Raw genomic sequence first — 21262 nt, 5'->3', positions numbered from 1 at the left:
GGGCGGGCATGCAGCCGACTCCTGGGTTGGGGAGACCCCCCCACCCCGCTCCCTCCTGCAGGCGTCGGAGGCTGAATTCCCACCATGCGAAGGGAGGAAGGAGAGGGCCGCACACCCAGCGGCCAGCTGCCAGCTTAGGTCCGCCCCCCACCGGCCCCCACCTCCGGGGCCTTGGCCCAGGCAGGGGCTCCTGCTCCAGGCAGCGGGAGTCTCCTGAGGTGTGGCTTCCCGGGGGTCCTAGCGGGGCTGATGGTGGGCAGGGGGGCAGGGGCTGGTTCTGTGAGGCTGTGTCGGTCAGCAGCGGCTGCTGCGTAACAAACGTCCCGCAGACCAGACGCAGCAACAGCAGACGTGATTTCTCACGTGTCTGGAGCCTGGATGTCCGACCGGGTGCCCGGAGGGTTGGGGTCCGTGAGGCCCTCTCCCTGGTTTGTGAGTGGCGGCCTTCTCGCTGCGAACTCATGGGCAGAGAGAGACCATCCCTCTGTGTCTCTTCCAAAGCGGCACTGATCTTGCTCTCGGGGCCCCACCGCATGTCCTGATCCCCCAAACACCCACCTCCTGATTCCCCTGCACCGGGGTGAGGGCTCGAACACAGGAGTCGGGGGGCGCAGACGTCCAGTCCACAGCAGAGGTTGAGTGCTGTCTGTGGCAGCCACGGAGATGCGGCGGCCCCAGGAGGGCCCCAGGAGGGCCGGGATGACAACAAGGTGGTGAGGCCACGAGGCGTGGACTCGTGGGGTCTCCGCACCGCGTGGGGCTTCACGGGGGAGGACACAGACCGAGCTGCCCTCCCCTTCTCTTCCGTGGCTGGGGACGGCAGCGCCCCACGACTGTCAGGCTCTAGAAGACTCTGATCCTCAGCCGTGTCCCGTCTTTCCAGAAACGCTCACCCACAGGCCTTTCACGACTGAAAATGCTTGGATTTGTGGCTTGTCCTGTCGCGCGGTGGCTGCCTGAGGGGTTCCTCACGCAGGTGGTGGGCTGCGGCTGTGCTGACCCTGGCCCTGATTCAGCCTGAGCCCGCTCCCCCTCCTTTGGAGGCCAGTGGAGGTGCCCCCCGCCTGGGGCTCTGCTGGGGATGTCCAGACACCCAGGAGCCCTCCCTTGCAGTCAGCTGGGGAGAAGGTACTTGCGGGGGGCTGCCCGGGCGCTGCGGCCCCAGAGCGAGGGGCTGGCGAGAGCGAGCCGTGCGCTGCGTACTTGCTCCGTGCGCTGCGTACTTGCTCTTAATGACCGGTCACTAAGTCACCGCTTTAGACGTCAGTGTGCACGCTGAGAAATTATAGCCGTGGTGTAAGAAACACGGTTTTTGTTCCGCTGCCCGTTAAAGTGGCCATTAATCAGGGAGGCAGCGAGGGAGCTCTGAAAGGCGCCGCCGCGCTCCAGCTAACGGCCGCCGTCGCGTCTCCCCCGTCAGTAAGCTGGGCTGGACCGAGGGCGAGGCCCCGAGTCCAGTGGCTGAGCCGGAAACGTTACGGGAGGGGTTCCAGGACGAGGCTCCCGCGGCAGGCCCGGCTGTTCTTCTGGGGACTTCCTTTTTAAGAGCCGTGAGTGCAAATCAGGCCATCCAGGGTCTTGACCGTCTCTGCCACTGTGACCGCTTTGATCCTCTGTTCTCTCCTTTGACAAGGGGCGCGGGGACACAGACTTCCTTGGGTGGTGGAGGATTGAGTGAGTTAGTGAGAGGGTTCCTTCTGGACCCAGTGCCAGGCCCGCGGTTAGGACTCAGGCTCGCGGTCAGGACTCGGGCTTACGCTAGCGTCAGCTCGTTCAAGGGGGTTTGGGTGGATGTTGTGCCCCGAGCTCTGCTCCTGGGCCGAGACTCGGGATTGGCAGGTGGGTGGCAAACACTGTGAGTGCCCAGGGCGTGCGGATCCCAGCCTTTGTGGGCTGCAGGTTGGTGTCCCTTGGGATCGCACATGGAGGACGGCCACTTCCCAGCTCCGGGTGTCCCTAGGACTGGTTCTAGGCACTCGGGACAGTGAGGGAAAACCAGAGTCCATTCCTCGTTTCTGGCAACTCTTTGAACGTAAGGCGGGAGGGCTTTCCCTCCTCGTGGGACTGCAGACCGTGCTTAGACAGGGCCGATCCAACGCCAGCTTCAGTCCTGGGGCTGCCTCTGGTTGTGTCATGACCCGTGAGGTCCCCTGACTGTCTGGGCTTTGGTTTCCTCTGGGAAGTGGGGATGCGGTCCTGACCCCATGCCATCGTGGGCACGTGTGCCGGGTGGGACATGGTTGGTGCTAACAAGCAGAGGCTGGCCTGGGCTGACGGGGCAGGGGGCCCTCTGGAGGAGCGGGCTGTGTAGATGCTTGCTTTGTGACCCTTGGTTCGCCGACTCTGCTGCAGGGAAGAGGGAAGGGAAACTTGGAGCCAGAGCCTTGCAGACAGGGTGAGGTTTCCACGTGCGACCAGGGCTCCTTCCTGCTCTGCCCTGTGGTGTCTGGAATGCCGTTGGCATCTGAGATCTGGGGCAGGGCGGCCGGGCCGTGGGGATTCTTGTACCTTGGGCCGTGGTTCATGCCACTGCGTAGCAGACGGGGTTCTGGTTTCGTGGCTTCGCCAGGATCTGAGGGGAGATGTGTTGCTGCTTGTGGCTTCTCTATGACATGCCTTCACCCCGTTTACCTGTCTGGCGGTGGGGGGGGGCGGGTCTCTGCTCTCCCACAGCTGCAGGGCGTGCCGGGGCACGAGGGGGTGTGCATTCACAGCCGGTGAGTGGCCCGCCGCCAGCCCACCCCGCCGGCTCCCCAGAGCTCCCGTTGTGGCTGCGCGGGCTTGCTGGCCCCACCTGACCCTGCCCGCCGCTGCCGACCTCCGTCCAGAGCTGCCCCATCTGGGGCAGGGTGGGGGCAGAGAGAGCTGGGGCCCCAGAGCCGGAGGCATGAGCCGAATCTGTCTCAGGTCCCTGCTGGTCTGCTGCGCGTCCCCAGGCCTCAGTTCTCGGGCTTAAAACGGGAGGAACAGCAGGAGTGTCTCGTGGGGGTTTGAGGGACTGAAATGAAATGCCCCTGGGAGAGGGCTCCACACACGGCCGCCGCGGCTAACGGAGGTCTGCCAGCGAGAGCAAAGCCCTGAGTGCCAGGGGGCAGCTCCGTCTCCAGGCAGGCTCTGCCTGGAGTCCCTGGGCAGCCCTCGTAGACCGCGGACAACTTCCTCGCCGGGTTTAGCTTTCCCACCCATCAAGTGAGAATCTGGGCTTGGTGGTCGTTAAGTTTCTTCCACTGAGGACTTTAAGTTTCCCCGACGGATTCCTGCAGACCTTCCTGGTCCGGAACAGCTGAGGTTCATGCCTCTCCGCGCCCAGTGACCACGGAGCCTTTGACCTGATGTTTCCCATCAGGGACAGTAGGTAGCGCCCAGAGGGACTCTTGAGACGGCCGGGTCTAGGTGTTTCTTGGGGTGGACTCAGGTCTCTCCTTGCCTGCCAGATCTCCGACAGGCAGCGCTGGCTCGGAGCACAGAGAGCGTTTCAGAGGCTTTCTGTGGCATCACAGGGCTCCTGTGATCGATGAGTGATGCCTGCAGTGAGCCCAGCAAGGGATGGGGGCAGCACGTGGTGTGGTTCCCTTAGTCCACAGATCGGGAAACTGAGGCCTAGAGAAAAGTGGCTCAAATAGTCAGTGGCAGTCTTAGTGCTTGACCCCTCATCCCTGCCATTTTGCCCTGGTTTGCGGCTCTCTGTGGTTTACTCGTGACTGCAGCTTAACCACGGTGGCTCCTGGATCGTGCCCGGCACAAGGGGGCATGTAATAGGTGAGTTCAGTTCAGACCCATCCCCCTCCCCCCCCCCCCCCCCCCGTCTGTATTACGTCCTTCGGCACCGGCAGAGTACAAGGCGTGAGGATGCAGGTTGCCGGTCCCCGAGCCTCAGGAGGGCCTGCCCCGCGTGCTTGTGAGGTCTTGATCTGCCCGCGCTGAGACCGAGGACGTGCAGCTAGATTTGGGCTTCATTTCAGATCACCTGGAAGCCGGGATTCAAGCTCAGGAAAGGAAAGGGCCAGTGCCCAAGAGTCTGCAGGCTCTCCTTTCCAGGATATATATATATACTGGGCGCCTGGGGGGCTCAGTGGGTTGAGCCTCTGCCTTTGGCTCGGGTCATGATCTCAGGGTCCTGGGATCGAGCCCCGCATCGGGCTCTCTGCTCAGCGGGGAGCCTGCTTCCCACCACCCCCCGCCAGCCTCTCTGCCTACTTGTGATCTCTGTCTGTCAAATGGGAAAATAAATAAATAAATAAATAAAATCTTAAAAAATATATATATATCTTTTCTCTTTCCTCCGACATCACTTTTGCTCCAACCCTCTTTCCGCGCCCCCCCCGCCCTGCCCGAGCTGCCGCGCGTTGCCTGCCCCTGCGCGTGGCAGTTTTCTTCTGGACCCTTGGCCGTCCTGCCCTCCCCCAAGCCCCCGAAGAGGAGTTCCACCTGCCAGGTGCCCGTGTGCTGCCACCGCCTGGCGCAGAGTGCGGCGGCTGACAAGTGGCCGTGTTTCCCACTCGCTTCTGATCCGCGGCGCCTCCCCGGGGCGGGCCTCGAACACGGGGCAGTGACGGCTCGCCTGGCGTGATGAATCCCACCTCGGCGGCCGCTCGTTCTGGAGGCGCCGGCGCGGAGGCTTTTCTGACCTTGCTCTCGACGTGAACAAAGGAGAAGACAGAAGGGCAGTGCGGGGCTGAGCCGCGGGAAGCCGTTGACGATGATTTGCTTCGAAGCGTGCGGCTGTGTTCGCTGTAGATCTCCCAGGCAGATAGGGGGGTTTCCCGGGCAACGTGTTTAAATGAGGTTCATAATCTTGCCATGTGGCCCCACGGAGCCGTGCGCACGCGTGAGTGCGTGTGTGTTTGTGTTTCCAGACGTGTGCTGGTGGCTGATAAGGAGGGTCTGTGGCCTGAGCCCGGAGCGTGCGACTCCTGCTCATTGACTCCTAGTGGCAGCGAGAGGGGGTGCCGGGAGCCCTCGATCCGCACAGCGTCTGCGAGCCGGCGGGGTCGGAGGGCCCCGGCGCCGGCCTGCGACTGCGAACCTCATCGCCAGCACCAAGCAGCCCCTCTTAAAGGCCGGCTCGTGTCCCTCTTTGTTCTTCTGGATCATTCCTGCCCGTGCCTCTCCATCGGGGACCGTGGGCCTTCCCGGGGTCCGTGCCAGCTGCATGCTAGGACGAACACGGTCCCTTTACCGTGGTTCCCGCGCGAGCCGTCCGTACTGCCCGTGTGTCCTTGTTTCTTCGCAGAGACATTTGTCAGCGCCTCCAACCCGCCTTTTGCATGGCGCGCTCGCAGGGAAGCTTTCGTCCTGAGGGGCACTGATGGTTCACGTGGAGGAAATACCGTTTGCGCATAACGAGCTCATCTCCTGGAGGGCGTCGGTCGTTCATGTTCAGGATAGTAAAGGCTTTAAAGCAAGACACACACACAGAACCTTGGTTCGTGTTGTGAGTTGCAGGGGAGAGGTGCAGTGCGGTGTTGGCTCACCTGGGAGACGGCGAACCTTTAGGTGGGCAGAGGGCATGTGTGCGCGTGTGCGTGTACGCGCGTGTGTGCGCGTGTACGCCTCTGCCCCTGGAAGACCTTCAGGGGCCCCGGCTGATGGTGGCTTCACCACCTCTAACATGGGTGTTTCGAGGCTACCCAGGAGCGGGAGGTTTCAAGTGACCCACTTGATGTCCCACGGGCTGGGCCTCAGATGCTGCAGGAGAGGCTGGAAGCTGTGGTCCAGCCAGGCCTGGAAGGGGGGTGTGGTTCTGTGCCCGATGTGGGCCCCTGGGGGTGGGGCGCGAGGTAGAAACGCAGGTCTGGGTGGTGCAGATCTGGGTGTAGTTCCTCAGTGGGCCGCTGATGGCTGGGCGACCGGGACAAGGTCCTCGTTCTAACCCAGTCCCAGTCTGCATCTGACAGTGGGAGTCGGTGGGGGGCGTAGCGCACAGGAGCAGCGTCTGTCGTGTTCGACTGAGCACCCAACGGTCAGCGCCCAAACGCCGGCTCATGTCCTGACGGTTGAGAGGTGGGGGTTGGGAGGCAGGTTCTTTCTCTCTCTTTTCTAAAAATGTATTTATTTGGGGGGGAGGGGAGGGGCAGAGGGAGAGGAAGGGAGAGAGAGACTGTCACGCAGACTCCGTGCTGGGTACGGGGCCCCATCTCATGACCCTGGGACCCTGACCTGAGCCGCAGTCGAGGGTCGGTACTTAACGGGCCGAGCCGCCTGGTGCTCCCGAGGCAGGTTCTCTTTGGAACCTTTGCTGCGGATTCTGCGTGTCCCTCTGCCGTCTGTGTGCTCACCCACCACGTCCTCTCGCGCCGTCCCCCCGCGCACCCATTCATCCGCCTCTCCTTCCGTCGTCTGTCCGTCTCCCTGTCCGCCTGCCCGCCCATCCGTTCCTCCCGCGCCCGTCCAGGGGCCCGCACACGCACCTGCTCACCCACACGCACGCGTGCACCCGTCCGTCCACCGGCACCTCCGTCCACCCGTCCGGCCGTCCACTGTCCGTCTTCTCATCCCCCGCCCGTCCGTCTTTCATGCATCCAGCCCCCTCCCATCTGTCCATCCGTCCGTTCGTCCGTCTGTCCTCTCTCCCACCCGTCCGTCTGTCCACTATCCATTCTCCTTTGCTTCTGTCTGTTCATCCGTTCATCCCTCCGTCCGTCCGTCCGTCCAGCCATCCAGCCACATCGGCATTTTCCAGGTGACGTCCGTGGGGCAGGTACTTGGAACCTAAAGTTCAAAGATGCAGCTTCACGTGCTGATACGTCTCTAGGGGGTCCTGGGTCCTGTGTCGAGCGCCCCTCGGTTCCACAAACGTGAGGGACCTGACTGGCGTCGTGCTGGCTGCGGCCTGAATGGGGGCTCGCCGCTGTGCGCTCTGGGTGGGCGTGGGAGGGTGGTGTCTTATGGCCAGTGTGTGATGGCCATGGTGTGACGGAGTACACCTATCCTGTGTTCCCACCACAGGGCCCGGAGTCCGAGCCTTCTGGCTTGAATAGCTTATTTTAGTGACAGGAGGTTGGAGGGAGGGTCTGCCCCTGGGGGTGGCAGTGGGATGGCCGCCCGCAGACTTTGTTTTTCAAAAATAACATTTGTTCCTACTCTACGTTGTAGGAAATTGTCATATAACAGCCAAGGGAGAGCAGGAGGCAGACTGCACAAAGACACCCAGTCACTGCCTACATTTTCTTCATTTCTGCCTGGCCCTTTTAAGCAGTTTATAATCTTAAATTTTAAAAATTTATTTGAGAGAGAGAGTGTGCAAGCGAGAGAGAACACGAGCCAGAGGGTGGGCGGGGAAGCAGAGGGAGAAGCAGACTCTTCTACAGAACAGGGAGCCCAGATGCAGGGCTTGATCCCGGGACCCCAGGATCATGACCTGAGCTGAAGGCAGACGCTTCACCGCCTGAACCACCCCGGTCCCCCGGCAGTATAGAATTTTAAAAACTAGACTCTATCGATTGTACACGTTTCGTAACCTGTTTCTTTCACTTAAGGGATCATGAGTGTATTTTATGTGAGTGGATCTCCTCCTACAGCATCAGTTCAGCGGGCGGCTCAGGTGCCCTCGTGTGGGTGCGCTTGCCTCTCTGTTCCTGGACGCTGGTGGCGGGCGGTCAGGCTGCTGCCGGCTTGGTTGGCGCCCGCAAGTTGCTGCGGGAACAGCTCTGGAACTAAAATGTGCCGCGCATCCCAACGCAGAAGCTGAGCGTCTCTTCATGCCCCTAGAGCAGCAGCGGCTTTCTCCGTCTGGCCGGGAGAGCGGGTGGTTCCCTCTGCCCTTCCTGGAAGGATTTGCTGGTGGCCCCTCGGGGACATGCCCTGTGGGCTGCCCACCCACCTCTCCATGCCTGGGCAGGACGATAAGCTGAAGCTTCAGGCTTAGTGTGGAGTGCTGCCCTGGCTCGGGGACCTGCGGGGTCCAGCACGATGAGCCTCATGAGGGGAGACACTGGGCCCCCCGTGGCAGAGGTCCTGGGAGCCCCGATCTGAACTCTTGGCTCGGCTCGGTCTGCACTGGTCCTGCTCGGTCCTGGGTCCCCCGTTAGCTTCCTGGGGTCCAGACCACGTGTCCTTTCTCCAGAAGTCTCTGCTGCCCACCCGGCTTGTCTGTCCGTTCCACACACGTCCCCCTTCAGTGACTCTGTGCTTTGCAGACTGGCCCGAGGCTGACTTCCGGGGCACCCTCCTTGCCCCTTGAAACACTTTGACCGAGTCTGTGCTGTTGCATTTCTGACCCAGGCTCTACAGCTGGGCCCCGCGGGGCCTTCAAGATGAGCAGATTCCAGGCCCGCTGTCTTTCTCTCCAGAGCCTTCCGGGGGGTGGGTCTGGGGGCTGCGTTCTGAAACTCCGCCAGCGAGAGCGGGGAAGCCGATCGGCTGCTGGTTTTGGGGAGTCTGTGCGCCCTGATGCCAACCCGGTGGAGAGCGCGGGGTCAGAGCAGGCCATGCTGGGTAGGCACAGAGCAGAGATGCCCACCGGCGTGCACACCCTGCACCTCCTGGCTGTCACCTCCGCTCCTTGCGCCGTCACTGGGGGTGCGTGGGGCTCCTCCGCGTGGGACTGGCCCTCCGTGGACACGTCTTTCTGCCGTCACCCCCTGCCCTGCCCCATGCGCACGTTCCGGCGACGTGGTTGGTGGATCGCTGAGCCCAAAGGCTGGAGCCTGGAGTACGTGGGGACGAGGGAGACACTACATGCGTTTTCATTCCGTTCGGTAATGGGATGCAGGCGGGAAGTGCAGATAAAAGTTGGTAAAATGTCATCGTTTGACATTTATGCTCTCAGAAGAGCTGGAGGGGCTGTGGGCTGGGAGGTGTTTGGTCATGGCCCGGCCCCTCCGTCCTGGGATGGGGCCGCCTGGCCAGGGGTGCCGTGGGAGCCACACGGGACCTCGCTTGCCCTGCAGGGAGGTGCGCCCTACACCGTCTTCCCATGTGGGACTGCTGCCACCCCACGTCTGACCCCACGACAGGGGCCCCCACACCTGCTCCCAGCTGCCCCTGCCTTCGGTCACCGCAGCAGGGTTCCATGGGGGTGGGTGGTCCTGCCGGAGCACTCCCCTTCCTGCACACACACCAGCCAGGGACCTTGGCCTGGATGCACCCAGGGACAGTCCCCTCCGACAGAGAGGGCCGCGTGGAACCCCACATAAGGAGCTGCCTCTGGCTGGATGGGAACCCGGAGCAGAGTGCGCGTGTGGGGCCGAGACTGCTGTGCGCATCCGTGTGTGTGGACCGCAGCGCAGCGTGTGGACGCACTGGGACCCGTGCCCTGGCTTCGGGATGCTCCTCTGCGGCATCTCCCCTCAGCCTGGGGCTCGCCTATGTAGGAAGCACCGTGTTCCAGGGCAGGTACAGGCTTCGTCCCCGCGCCCGTGCTGACTGATGGCTGGGGCGGCCGGGGGGCTCCGCTGGCAGGAGCCTGGCCTATGTCTGGCTGGCCGGGGACGATCAGGCAGGTGGTGAAGGCCATCGGCTGAGGGGGCGCGGGAGGGCGAGGCGTGTGTGCCCAAAGCCTCCAGGCCCCGACGATGCTCACTTGTGTCACAAGCAGCAACGGCGCTCGAATGGCTGTTCACCCTAAACGCACAGAGCTCGCGACCGCCAAGAGAAGGAGCAGGGCCAGCTTGCTTGCTGCTTGGGACAGGCCCTGGGTCGCACGTGAGCTCGGGGCCTCGGCCGGGCCATCTGCGCCGCGAGCCCCCAGAGTCCCGTTTGGGAAGCCACAGGGACCCTGCCGTTCCGTGGATTCCTGACTGCCAGGCCCCGGCCCCCAGCGTGTGACCAGGTACCGGAGGACCGACCACAACACTGGACGCCTTGGCCCAGGCGGGCCTGTCGCCGGCCAAGAAAGGGCCTTCACCGTGGCTTGGGTCTTCCCCTCCCTCTAAAATAATTGCGGCTAGAGGGAGAGCAGCCTAGAAGGGAGCCTGTGGAACGCATCTCAGCGGCGAGCTTTAGGCCAGAGACCTTGCCTCAGTTTCCCAGTGTCCCGAACGTGCCAGGCTGGCCCGGCCTTGTAGCGTGTGAGGGTTTGGAGGCCCGTGAGCTGGGGTCCCGCGGTAGCCAGCCGCCGGCAGCGGGTGTCTGTGGACTCACGGTGGTCCTCACGGGCCGTGTTCACGTTCCTGTCCCCGGACGCACACGGGCTACACCCGCAGCGTGCGGTGCACACACTCCTGCACGCACTCTTACACACGCACCCCTGCACACACACAGACAGGCTCGCGCACCCTGACTCGGGGAGGTCTCCAGGTCCAGCCTTGCTCCTCCTTCCTTGGGGTGGGGCGTCTGGTGCGGCGGGGGCCCCGGAAATCCCGCAGCGAACCACCAGCGGCTTCGTGTGGGTTCTGCTTTATGACTTTGTGCTCTGGGGCCGTGGCCTCCCGTTCCCTGCCTCAGTTTACCCGTAATTGCCCGAGGAACCTCTTCCCTGCCTGCTGCCTGTTGTCGCAAGGACCCGTGGAGTCTCTGTCTTGGGGCCCTTGAGGCCGGGAGACAGGTGGGCCCTGGGTCGCAGGACAGGACGGGAGGGTCGGGGCAGCCGGAGAAGGAGTTGCTGCCGCTCATTGCCCAGCACGTCAGAACTTTCGCCGGGCGGGCCCGTCGGTCTGGAGATGCCGCTCGGGTCCCCTCATGCACCTGGAGCTCTTGGTTTGCCTTCGCCTGACCCTCGGAGGGAGCTGGGCACTGGTGTCCGTGGTCACACGGAGAGGAGGGCTCACGAGGAAGGAGCACCACGGTTGGTGTTTGTGTCGACCCTGCTGGGGAGCCTGGGGCACGGCACTTCTCTGGGCCTCTGTGTGGCCTCTGTGAGCCGGGTCAGCACCTGCTGTGAGCATCTGGCGGCTTCCAGAGCAGGGGCGTGGGGTGAGCCCTTGGTCAGCGCAGCCCAGGAGCGGCTCACGGCTGGTGTGGGGAGCGGGGAGGGGGAAGCCCAGCCACCCTCAGCGCGCGGACGACACAGGCCAGAGAGCTGCCCGGCCCCCGCCCGCAGGGGCTCCGCCGAGTGTGTGTGTTTACGAAGTGAAATTGCTTGGGGGACAGCTGGGAACACACACGCCTGCCTTCCCGTGTAGGGATGACTGTCTGGTTTCTTGTGGAATCACAGAGCGTCTTTCTGGTCTCCCCAGGTCATCTCTGCGGTGTCCAGACTCTCCCTGCACCATGTGGCTCAGAACAAAGGAATCAGGTGAGCTCGCCGCGCGGCCAAGTGACGCCCCCTTGTCATCCCTGCCAGCCCCGGGCCACCCGGGCCGGCCCCCGTGGTTCGCGTCCGCAGCCGAGGTCCTCTGCCCGGTGTCTTTCTCGTGAATTTTCAACGTGGTGTCGCATTGCCTGTTGGCCGCGGCCGGGAGGGGTGGGGAGGAAGGGGCAGGGAGGAAGGGGCTCCTCCGGTTCCCGCTGGGGAGATCCTGCACGTGTGTCCACTGACTGCCGCAGGATCTCTTTCGATCTTGGTAGTTAGGTCAGCGAATTAATGGTTTCACAGATCATTGCTTATCTAAGTGTCCTTCCCACACACCACACCCCGAAGGCTGCGGCGTGGCGGCCGAGCAGCGGGCCTGGCCTGTCTGGGGGCCACGCGTCCCTCGGCAGGACTTCCCGCCCCCACGTCCAGGCCCCTTGGTCTTCAAGCTCAGCCTCAGGATACCGCGACCCCTGCGGTCCGTCCGGTCTCCAACACCGGGCCGGGCCGTAGGCAACAGGGACAGGGCAGGGCAGCCTCCATGAGAGCAGATGACGCCCGTTCCGACCCACAGGCACGGGGTCAGGGAGACATCTAAATGGGGACCACGTTCCAGATTGGGTGGGCACAGCGGAGGGCCTGCCCTTCCTCGATGTCCCCGGGGCACGTGGGCCAGCAGGGTTGGGAGGACCGAAATAGCCCTGCCCTAGGGTGGAGCCGGCGGGGTGACGCCCGGTGCGGGCCACATCGCGAGGGTCTCTGTGATGGCAGGGGTCACCCCCTGGTGTTGTCTGTGGGGGACACCGCATGCCTGGGGTTGGGGGTCCCAGGACTGTGGTGGTGGGCGCAGCCAGGTCAGCCGAGCTGCCCCCTGGGCGGGCTGTTTGCCCAGGTCCAGAGAGTCACTGGGACAGGCACGAGGGTGACGGACCGGCCCCCCCAAGCCCCCATCCGGGAAGTCTGTTGCCTTCTCCGAGGACTTAGAGATTGCTTTGAACTGGGGACGTCTGTTCGCTGATTCTAGCCTCGGAGGCAGGAGAGGCCGTCTGAAACCGTCGCTAGACTGTGTGCTGAACACGCACAGGAGGATGTTTCCAGGGTCAAGTCCCGCACCCACCAGGCGGCTTAACCCGGGGACATCACTGGCACCTCGGGGCCCCCGTCTGCCCCCTCCCGGGCCCTGCCAAGCTTTCGTGAGGTCTGTAGTAGGGACGGTTGGAAACGTTCACTAGGAACCGTGCGTTACTTCCGGAGCCGAGACCGCGCGCAGTCTCGGTTTCCTCCCGAAACGACCCGCGGTCCGTCTGCCCGCTGGCTTGCTGCCGGGTGTACCTCCTGCCGGCTCAGCGCAGCCTCGCCTGTCCGCGTGTCTGTGTGTCCGTGTGTCCGCGCGTCCGTGTGGGCAGGGGTGAAGCTCGTGCAACAGAAGCTAGTGCGTTCTTTGCTCCTTCCCGGGAGGCCGGAGCATCATCTCTGCTCCGTTTCCACGTCCCCGGAGGGGGGCCTGGCCCGGGGAGCCGCGTGTCTGCGCGTTCTTGGGGCCGATGACCGCCTCCCCCACCCCCAGCTTTGCCCTGGACACGCGGGCCTGCTGTGGTTCCAGACCCCACAGTCCCAGGCCGAGGTCATCCTTCAGAGCAGGGGGTGGGGAGGAGGAGGCCGCGAGGGGAAGGAGGGAGGTGTCTGCAGCCCCAGGCGGGGCGCGGCGGGGCGGGGCTCCCTGTGTGGGGCAGCCCCGCCGCGCCTCCCCCTGCACTTTCCGTTCTTCACCCGAGCCCTGGTCCACAGCTCTCCTGGGGTCCTTTCCCTTCACAGCCCCCGCCCCGGGGACAGGAGCTTCCGCGCCGTGAGCTCAGGGGAGGGCAGCGCAGTGGGGCGGCCCCCCCGTCCCCCCGCCACGCGGCAAGCTCCCCAGCCAGCGGGGCGTTCTGGAAACCACCGGCCTTGAGGACACTACGTAGCTCCTCGTGTAAGAGCTTTTCTCCACGACTTTCCTCACCAGAGGTTTCCGTGCGGCCAAACCCTTTCCTCTCTTGAGAACCCGCCAGCCAAGCCTGTGGCCCCGAAGAGAGTCTTCCTGGTTTCTTTCCTGGCTGGACGGGAGCCCAGCGTGCTCCTTGAGTAAAATGATCATTTTTACAGCCTTTGTGCTTTGCCTAATGAGCTGATTTTCCACAAAAGCCCTAATTATACTTCTCAGAGGCCGATGAACAGGGGACTTAATCCGAGCCCCCCCGCCCCCTGGTGCCGGCTGGAGGGTCAGACGTGAGGTTGGGTCCAGGGCGGGGGTGGTTCACTGCCTGGATGTCCTCCAGCCCCATGTGTCGGGGTGACTGTGGGTCCTTGTCACAGCCAGACCTGGCCCTCCCGAGTGGGGGGACGTCCCATCCGGGGTCATCGCAACGCTGAACGGCAGCGGCAGGGGAGGGGGCCAAGGGCGGGCCTCTCCTGGGGGCAAGGGAGGCCAAGGAGCCCTCAGCCCAGGAAGGTTCCTCTGTCAGGCGCTGGCTCACCCGGTGGCCTCGGGCAGGAATGCTCTTGGGGCCTGTGTCCCGTCTTCTGTAGGCCGGGAAGGTTCCCCTGCTGCGTAAGGTCGCTGTGAGCCCCTGACGCTCTGCGGATGCCCACGGTGGGCCGGGGTGGTGGGCAGAGAGGGGCCCCCAAAGCTGCAGCCCCCTCCTGGGTCCTGGAGCTGGAGGGACAGGGAAGGGGATCCCGCAGGGGTACCTAAGTCGTTGCAGGTGTCACCGTCAGTAGAAGCAGGAGGCGGGAGGGTCAGAGCAGAGCCGGGAGGCCTGGTGGTGGTCGCGGTGACGGGACCACAGCCGAGGAACGCCGTGTCTCAGAGCCGGCGAAGGTGGGAGCGGATTCTCCCCGGAGCTTCCAGAAAGGACCCCCCCCCCGCTGACACCTCGACTTGAGCCCGTGAGGCTCCGTTCCAGACGGCTGACCTCCAAAGCCGCCGGACAGCAAGCCGTGTGGCGCGGGGCCGCGGTGACGGTGGACACGGGCGGCTTCACAAGGGTCCTGGTGTGGCGGGGGTGGGGGGACACCAGGTCTTTGCCAGGTCACGGCTCCCCCATCCTGGGCCGCTGTCCTTTTTACCCCGTGAAGAAAAACCTCACGGGACATAACAGTAACCCTCTTAGCGCGTATGGTTCCGCGGCATTTAGCACCTTCTCCGTGTTGTGTGCCCATAATCTGTCTGATTCCAGAACATTCTCACACCCGGAAGGAAACTGCGTCCCTCATAAGCACCGACGCCCCTCCCCTGTGCCTCCCCGGGGGTCGGGCACTCAGCTTTGTGGATGGGCCCGATGGCGTCATTTTGTGTAAACGTCATCGCCCACTGCACGGCCTCTCGCGACCTGCTCTCTTCCCGCGGTGACGTGTTTTCCGGATTCTTCCGGGCTGTGGCGCGGGATAGAGACCCGCTGTGTGGGTTTCCACCCGTCAGGTGGACGCTGGGCCGCTGGCACCCGTTGGCCATGGGGAATCGCGCTGTGGTGAACCTTCGCGTCTGTTTGCAAACCTGAGCTCAGGCCTTTGGGCTGCCTTCTGACATTTGGATAATTTTCTACCCACACAAGCCCGCAGAGCCCAGTGTTCTGGACGCGCCCGGGCGCCGGAGGCTGGGTCCCATCCTGGTGTCCACGGCACGGACGACGGCTGCACGGAGGTGGGGACACTCGCCACGCCTGGGTGACTGTCTCCCGGAGGGTGGCTCAGAGCAGGGCAGTGACTGCTGTGACTGGCCGCGGGGGCGCCCCCGCCTGCTGCCTCCTGCTTGCTGTTGTTGCCCCAAAACTCTGCTGTTGGGGTGCCTGGGGGTCCTCAGATGTGGTCTTTTCCTCCAGTCTGAGAGACCCCAGCCCCATTTGAGGTGGGTGGGGCTGCGGGCAGGCTGCAGGGTGGGGGCAGGGGTGGGAGTGACGGGACACCCCCCCCAGCAGAGGGAATGTTCTTCTTCAGTTTGAAGTGAACGTTCAGGATGTCAGACGCACCCGATCCAAATCTGAGCCCAGGAAAGCATCTGGAACTGAAGAGAAACATCCCCCGTCTTGTCCCGGGCTGTGGAGGACCCGCTCCTGGGTCTTCTGGGCGCCGGGGGACAGGGAGTGAGACTCGGCCCAGATGCTCTTGTGGGTGAAGCCAGAGGCAAAGCCACCTTGGCAGGAGGTCACCCTTGCTGCCTGACGGGGTATCGTGGGAGCGGGGGATCCGCTGCTCCCTGCGTTTCTGGGGAGGGAGCGCGATTTCCCTCGAGCCTCACGGGGCCGTCCCCAAGTCAAGGTCCCGTCCTGCCCTGAAGCCCCGGCCGCTCCTCGAGGCGTCCTGTGTCTGCGACGCCAGCCGCGGCTCTCCCAGCTCCCGGCTCCCCCCGCGGGCCCCTCCTGCCCACGTCCCTTTCCCATCGGGTGCCCCCGGGTTCATACAGGGGACTGGACTGTGTGTGAGTGGTTTGGGCGGAAAGTGGCTGTTTTCGTGTGCTTTTTAGCTCATTCTGCCAGCAAGATGGTTTTAATTGTCCCACCTGGTGACTGGCCACGTGTCGTCGGACGAGCACATGTCCCTCTTCCTTCCCTGATGACGATGGGGTCGGCCTCGTGGGCTGCCAGTGTCCCTGGGAGACTTGAGATTCCTTCTGGGAGGGGCTCGGACGAGGCCACCCGTGGGCCGTTGGGTGTCACGTTTGTGTCTGGCCGTTCCCAGCGTGTCCTGGCCACACAGGGCGGCTCTGTCCAGCGGGTGGCTGCCCGGTCAGGTGTCGGCTCGGGTGATGGCGGCCGTGTCCGCGCAGAGCCCCGGCCTGGCTGTCCCCTCACTCCCACCGCCTCGGCTGTTGGCTCTCCCCACGTCTGCCGCGGCCCCTGCTTGGGCCTCCAGGCGTGGGCAGAGCCAGCCGTGTCCGCTGGTGCGCGTGGCTGTGGCTGGCGTGGTTGCTGCATCACTTTCCTCGCACGCCCGCTTCCGCACCCTGACAGCTTGTACGCCCGTGTGCCAGCGGCTGAATCTGAACGCCGACCTCATGCCCGCTGGCACAGTGGGTGCCCACAGTGTTCCACACCCTCCCCCGGGGGCTCCTGTGAAGGTTCTAGAAGGGATGGCCCTCCTTGTGCTGGAGGTGGGGTGTGGCCATCCTGCCTGGGAAGTGTTGGGGGAGAGGTCGAGCGCAGGGGGAAGGGAGGGACCTTCTGGTTTAAAGATCTGAGAGCCGGTGGCTGCTGGGCTGGTGACAGGGCTGTTGCTGGGGGGCGGGGGGGCTGCTAGGCGGAGTGAAGGGGCCTGTGTTGTGTGGGCCCGGCCCGGAGTGAGGGGCTCTCATGTCGGTGTGTCTCTGCTTGGCTGGTCCTTTCCGACCCTGGCCTGGCAGGTGTGTGGACACAGACCTTGCATCCAAGCAGGAGGGGCCCCCAGGGTAGGGGACAGGTGGCACCAGCACCGCGGGGGCCTTCTCCATTCCTCTGACAGCAGGACCCCTGCTCCTCCTGCTTCTGGCACGCGCCTCCTGGGAAGGGACGTCCTGTGGCTCCATTCAGGCTCCCGCCCCCACTTGTGACCGTGACCCACTCCCGGGAGGAGGGGAGAACCACACACTGACCTGGGGGGCACCATGGCCGTGTCCTGTCCATGCTGACCACCAAGACAGAGCTCCCGAGTGGGGACCCGAGGCTCTGAACCTTTCCCGCTGTCCAGGGCCTACAGTGTCCTTCCCCGGGATACCCGAGTGTCCCCTGCAGGTGAGCCGCAGCCGCTGTCCGTGAATGAGGCCTGGCAGGGGGAGCGCCCGGCACAGGTGTCCAGCTGACGTCCAGCGAGTCCGTCTGTCTGCACACAGACGGGGGGGGCTCTCATCCTTCCCCGCCGCTGAGCCCCGCTCGCCCGCGCTCGTCTCCGCCCCCGGAGCTGGAGAGACCCGTATTGGTTGAAAATGCGTTAACGGGGCCGTTTTGTGCAGGGGCAGCGGGGAGCTGAGTCGTGCTGGAGTGGGTCAGAGGGAGCAGGGGTCTGCCCGGCAGGAGTGTGGCTGCCTGTCCCTGTCCGCCCCCGCGTGTCGGGGGTCAGGTGGGCGCGCGCCTGCACCTGCGCACAGAGGACGCTCACCTGGCTGCTCGCACGGCCTCCGTGTTCCCTCCCCGCCCACTCCCGCGGGCTCCCCTTCCGGCCCCCCAGCCCCTGCCGGTGCAGCCGGTCCGCTCTCCACCCACCCACCCATCTGTCCCCCTGTCTGTCCGTCGGTCTGTCATCTCCACGCTTACCTCCTTGTTCTCACCCACCCGCCCACCTGTCTCTGCTTCCCTTTTCCCTTCGGTCCCCCCGTCCCTGCGTCCGTCATCTTCCTGCTTGTGTTTCCATCTGTCCGTGTGTCTGTCCTGCCCCTACCTGCCGCCCACCTGTCTGTCCACACATCTGTCGATCTGTCCATCCATCCGCTTCTCCGTCTTTCCGTCCACCCTCCTGTCCACCATCCGTCCCCCCTCGGCCTGTTTCACACCGGTGTGAGGTGGTGGGTCTCCGTGTGGCGCGGGGAAGCTCACGGCCTCTGGCCCGGTCAAGGTCTGGCAGTGGGAACGGGAGGCCCCGTCTGCTCCCCGGTGCAGCCCGGGCACCCAGCTGGGTTCCACGCTGGGGAGGGGGCGGACGGAGGCGTGACCCCGCCGACCTGCGTGGTGGTGGGACGCTGGGTCAGTTTCTTTCCAAAGAGCGTCTGTGGCCTCTTTGGAGAAGGAGGGTCACAGCTGCAGCTCCCTCCCCGGCTGCTGAGAAGCCTCAGAGAAGCTCCGTGAAGTTCTCAGCACAGGCCCCGACGCACGGTAGGGGAGGGGGCGTCTCTCCGTGCCCCGGTTTCCTCTCCTGCCAGCGGGGTCTGCCGGAGCCCACCTGGAGGGCTGAGTGGGCTGAAGTGCGTGCGTTTCCCGCTTCCCGATTGATGGAGGACCTGTGGGCTCTGCCTGTGGGCGAGCTCCGTGGTGCCCCCGCCTCAGGGAGCCCGGGGTCACCGCTCTGTTGGAGGTGCTCGGGGAAGATGTCAGAGGACAGCGGGCATCCAAGCGCAAGCATCTGCCCCGATCTGTGGCTCACGAGCATCTCCCCAGCCCCCCCGGGCCTTCCTGGGGCCGCTCCGTGCCGGAATTCAGAATCATGACAGGGAGCTGTCACCGGTGCCCACACTGGCCTGTCCTCGCTGGCAGATGTCCCCGGTGCCCAGACGGGAGAATCGCTGCCTGACGAAAGCCCCGGGAGCACGAGTGGCCTACTGGGCGGGGACCTGCCTGCGCCAGGCGGTGGGACAGGAGACGGGGGGGCTGGACCTGCCGCGTTCGCCGTGACCCTTGCAGACTCACGAGGGCCCTGGGCTGGACTTCAGACCCTTCGCTCGGCCCTTCGTCCCTTCTCCTACGTGTGGGGAAACTGAGGCCCAGACGGCTTCTGCCCGTAGGTGGGGAGATGGACACAGGACCCGGGTCACTGATGGCTGAGTGCGTCGTAGCAGGACCGGGGCAGGGCGGGGTGAGTGGGGAACGCGACCCAAGCCCCAGCGGCCCAGGGTGAGGGGCCGGCCGGCGGCGCTCAAGTCTGGGCTGCTGGTACGACCTTCAGCCGGTGCCTCAGCCCCGCGCCTGCCTCCCGGCCTCTGAAAGGGAGGCCCCCGGTTTCTGATGGTCAGAGCCCTCGGTGAGGGCGCAGGACCGGAGCAGCTCCGCGAGGTGGTTCTCTGGTGGGGCCTGAGGATGCCTTCGAAGGCGAGCCCGGGGCGAGCGGGTGTGGGCTGACCGTGGCTTTAGGAACATACACCCCGGACCTGTGAATGGGGCTCCCGGGGCCTTAATGTAAGACGACACAGGGAGGAGCGACCCAGGCTGAGGGGGGCAGTGGGGCCACGGAAGCGAGGCTGGAGGCACGCGGCCACAGCCCAGGGACACTGCTGGGGTCCCAGGAGCCGGGACGGGCAGAGGGCCCACCTCCCTAGAGCCTTGCGTGGCCCTGCCCGTACTTTGGTTAGGACTTCTGGCCTCTTGCACTGAGAGCGTGAATTTCTGCCAGTTTAAGCCACCTGATTCGTGGTACTTGGTCATCGGCGGCCCCAGGACCTTAGCATGGGCTGTGTGGCTGGGCAGTGGGCTCCGGGACAGGGGCCAGATGGGGGGGTCCCCTCCAGCATGCCTGGTGTGTGGGGCTGTGATGCTGCCCTTCCCAGACGCCGGTCAGTGTCCCCACGAGCCCAAGCCCTGTCTTCCTGCAGCTGCTGCCATGGAGACCCGCCGGCAGTGGGGGTCTTGGGGTTCAGAGACCCCCGCCGGTCAGCAGGGATGGGAGGGAGGCCCTGCAGGGACTGTGGCTCCTCCTCCACGGGTGCCCTGTCCCCAGAGCATTCGTTGTTGGGGGCAGTGAGCACGTCCACACATCCTGGGTCCAGAGACCTGGCGACTCCTGCCCCACCCTCGGGAGAGTGACAATGGCTGCGGGCGTGGAGACGAAGCAGTAACCGCCTCCTCAGCAGACGTCACCAGAGAAGTGGATCAGGGCAGCCGTGCGACAGGGTTGGCTCGTTTCAGAGACAGAGCAGGAAGGACGTGCGGCAGGACGCACCCGTGTGCAGAAGGGCGGTGAGGTCGTTCTGCTTGCCCACGGAGCTGCGTGCTGTCCTGGTGCGGTGGTGACGTTGGGGGTGCGGCCCGGGGCGGGGACTGTCGTTAACAGGCTGCGGCCCGAGGTCAGCTGTGCTGTCTGCGGCCTGGAGCTCGGCTCCCAGCGGTGGGGATGGCCCCGTGCCAGGCAGATGAGTCAGAAACAGGGCACGAGTCACCGTGGCGCTTTTGCAAAAGGTTTCCTGGTGCTTTGGGCATGTCCGGGGACGTGCAGGGCCAGCGCGCCAGAAGCCCGAGGCGGTGCCTCTCACCACGGGCAGCGGGCTTCTAGTAGCCAAGCGACCGTTTCTGCCACACGTCACTGCACGTCCCCACGCTGCCCTTCTCGCTGTGGCTCTCACCTGTCCTCTCCCTCCTTGGGACTGGGCCGGACGGACCGGGTTCTGCGGCGCTGACGGACAGCCCGTGTCCTGGCGCCTCCCAGCAGACCCCCTGCTTCCGGAGCCCGGCTGGCGGGCGGCCTCCTGTGGGCACGAGCGGCCGCCGTGGCAGGTGGTGCACACGGCGGAGCGTGGGCTGGTCCTGTAGACTCTACTGCTCCGTGAAGCCGGGATGCTCAGTGTCCAGCAGGACTGGGGAAGGTCCAGCAGGAGTGGGGACTGCTGTCGCCCTTTCGGAGAGGAGGAGACTGAGGCCCCGAAGCTGAGGGGCTCGCTGGAGGTCCTGGGGCCGGAGGACGGAGCCAGTCCTTGCTGCAGTGCGACCCCTCGGGCCTCAAGACAGAGCGGACGGAGCCCTGTGCGGTGCCCTTGTGCAAACCGCCGTCCCCGGTGCCAAACCAGGGTCAGAGTTGTAAAGTCACAACGCAGGGGACATTCAAATACCTCCGCTGGGTTCGGCGCCCCTCCTGAAGGTGCTTTCCCGTACCTGATTCAGGCCGTTTGTGGATGACGGCTTGCGACTGTGACATCCGTCCGCCCCCTGACCTCCTGGCCGCTCTTCCGTCCACCCCCCATCTCCTTCATGTGTCCGTTGACCCACAGATCCACCGCTGTCCCATGCACCTCCTTCCGGACAGCCATCCGTCATCCACCCCTTTGTCCGTCTGTCCCTCTGTCTGTCCCTGCCTTCAGTGCCAGGCTCCGCCCTGGGCGGACGTGGACCCAGGCTGAGAACCTGGTCAGGTCTTCTTCCGCCATGAGGTGGGAGTGAGCGGAATCTTGACGGAGGCTGGGTCTTGGGGACGTGGGGCAGAGGGGATGGGGGCACGAGACGGGGGCAAGGCCACCCCCACCCTGTGTGTCCCTGTCTCATCTGGGGGGCGGCCCCTCCCTCTCCTGCTCGGGCCCCCCTCGTGGTCGTCTGTCGTTGGCCGTGGCGGACGCGCACGGGGTTTGCGGCTCTATCTCAAGGGGCTCGTGGCCCTGAACGAGGGTGTTAGGCTACGAGGAGCGGACTCGGTTCCGCTGGATTCTGAGCTGCCCCCCGCCCCCGGCCT

At 64.8% G+C, this 21262-nt stretch overlaps 1 protein-coding gene across 8 annotated transcripts in view; it reads left to right on the top strand.

Moving 5' to 3' along the window:
- The window catches only part of VAV2 (vav guanine nucleotide exchange factor 2), a 152009-nt gene that overhangs the window by 71654 nt on the left and 59093 nt on the right, over positions 1-21262 (top strand). For all 8 annotated transcript variants that reach the window (XM_032307820.1, XM_032307821.1, XM_032307824.1 and 5 more), the window contains one exon: positions 11118-11176. In XM_032307820.1, coding sequence (XP_032163711.1) covers positions 11118-11176 — 59 coding nt within the window. The remainder of the gene's footprint in view (positions 1-11117; positions 11177-21262) is intronic.

This window comes from Mustela erminea, chromosome 12 (assembly GCF_009829155.1).
Source record: "Mustela erminea isolate mMusErm1 chromosome 12, mMusErm1.Pri, whole genome shotgun sequence".
Lineage (NCBI taxonomy): Eukaryota > Metazoa > Chordata > Mammalia > Carnivora > Mustelidae > Mustela > Mustela erminea.
This window is presented reverse-complemented; position numbering and strand designations above follow the sequence as displayed.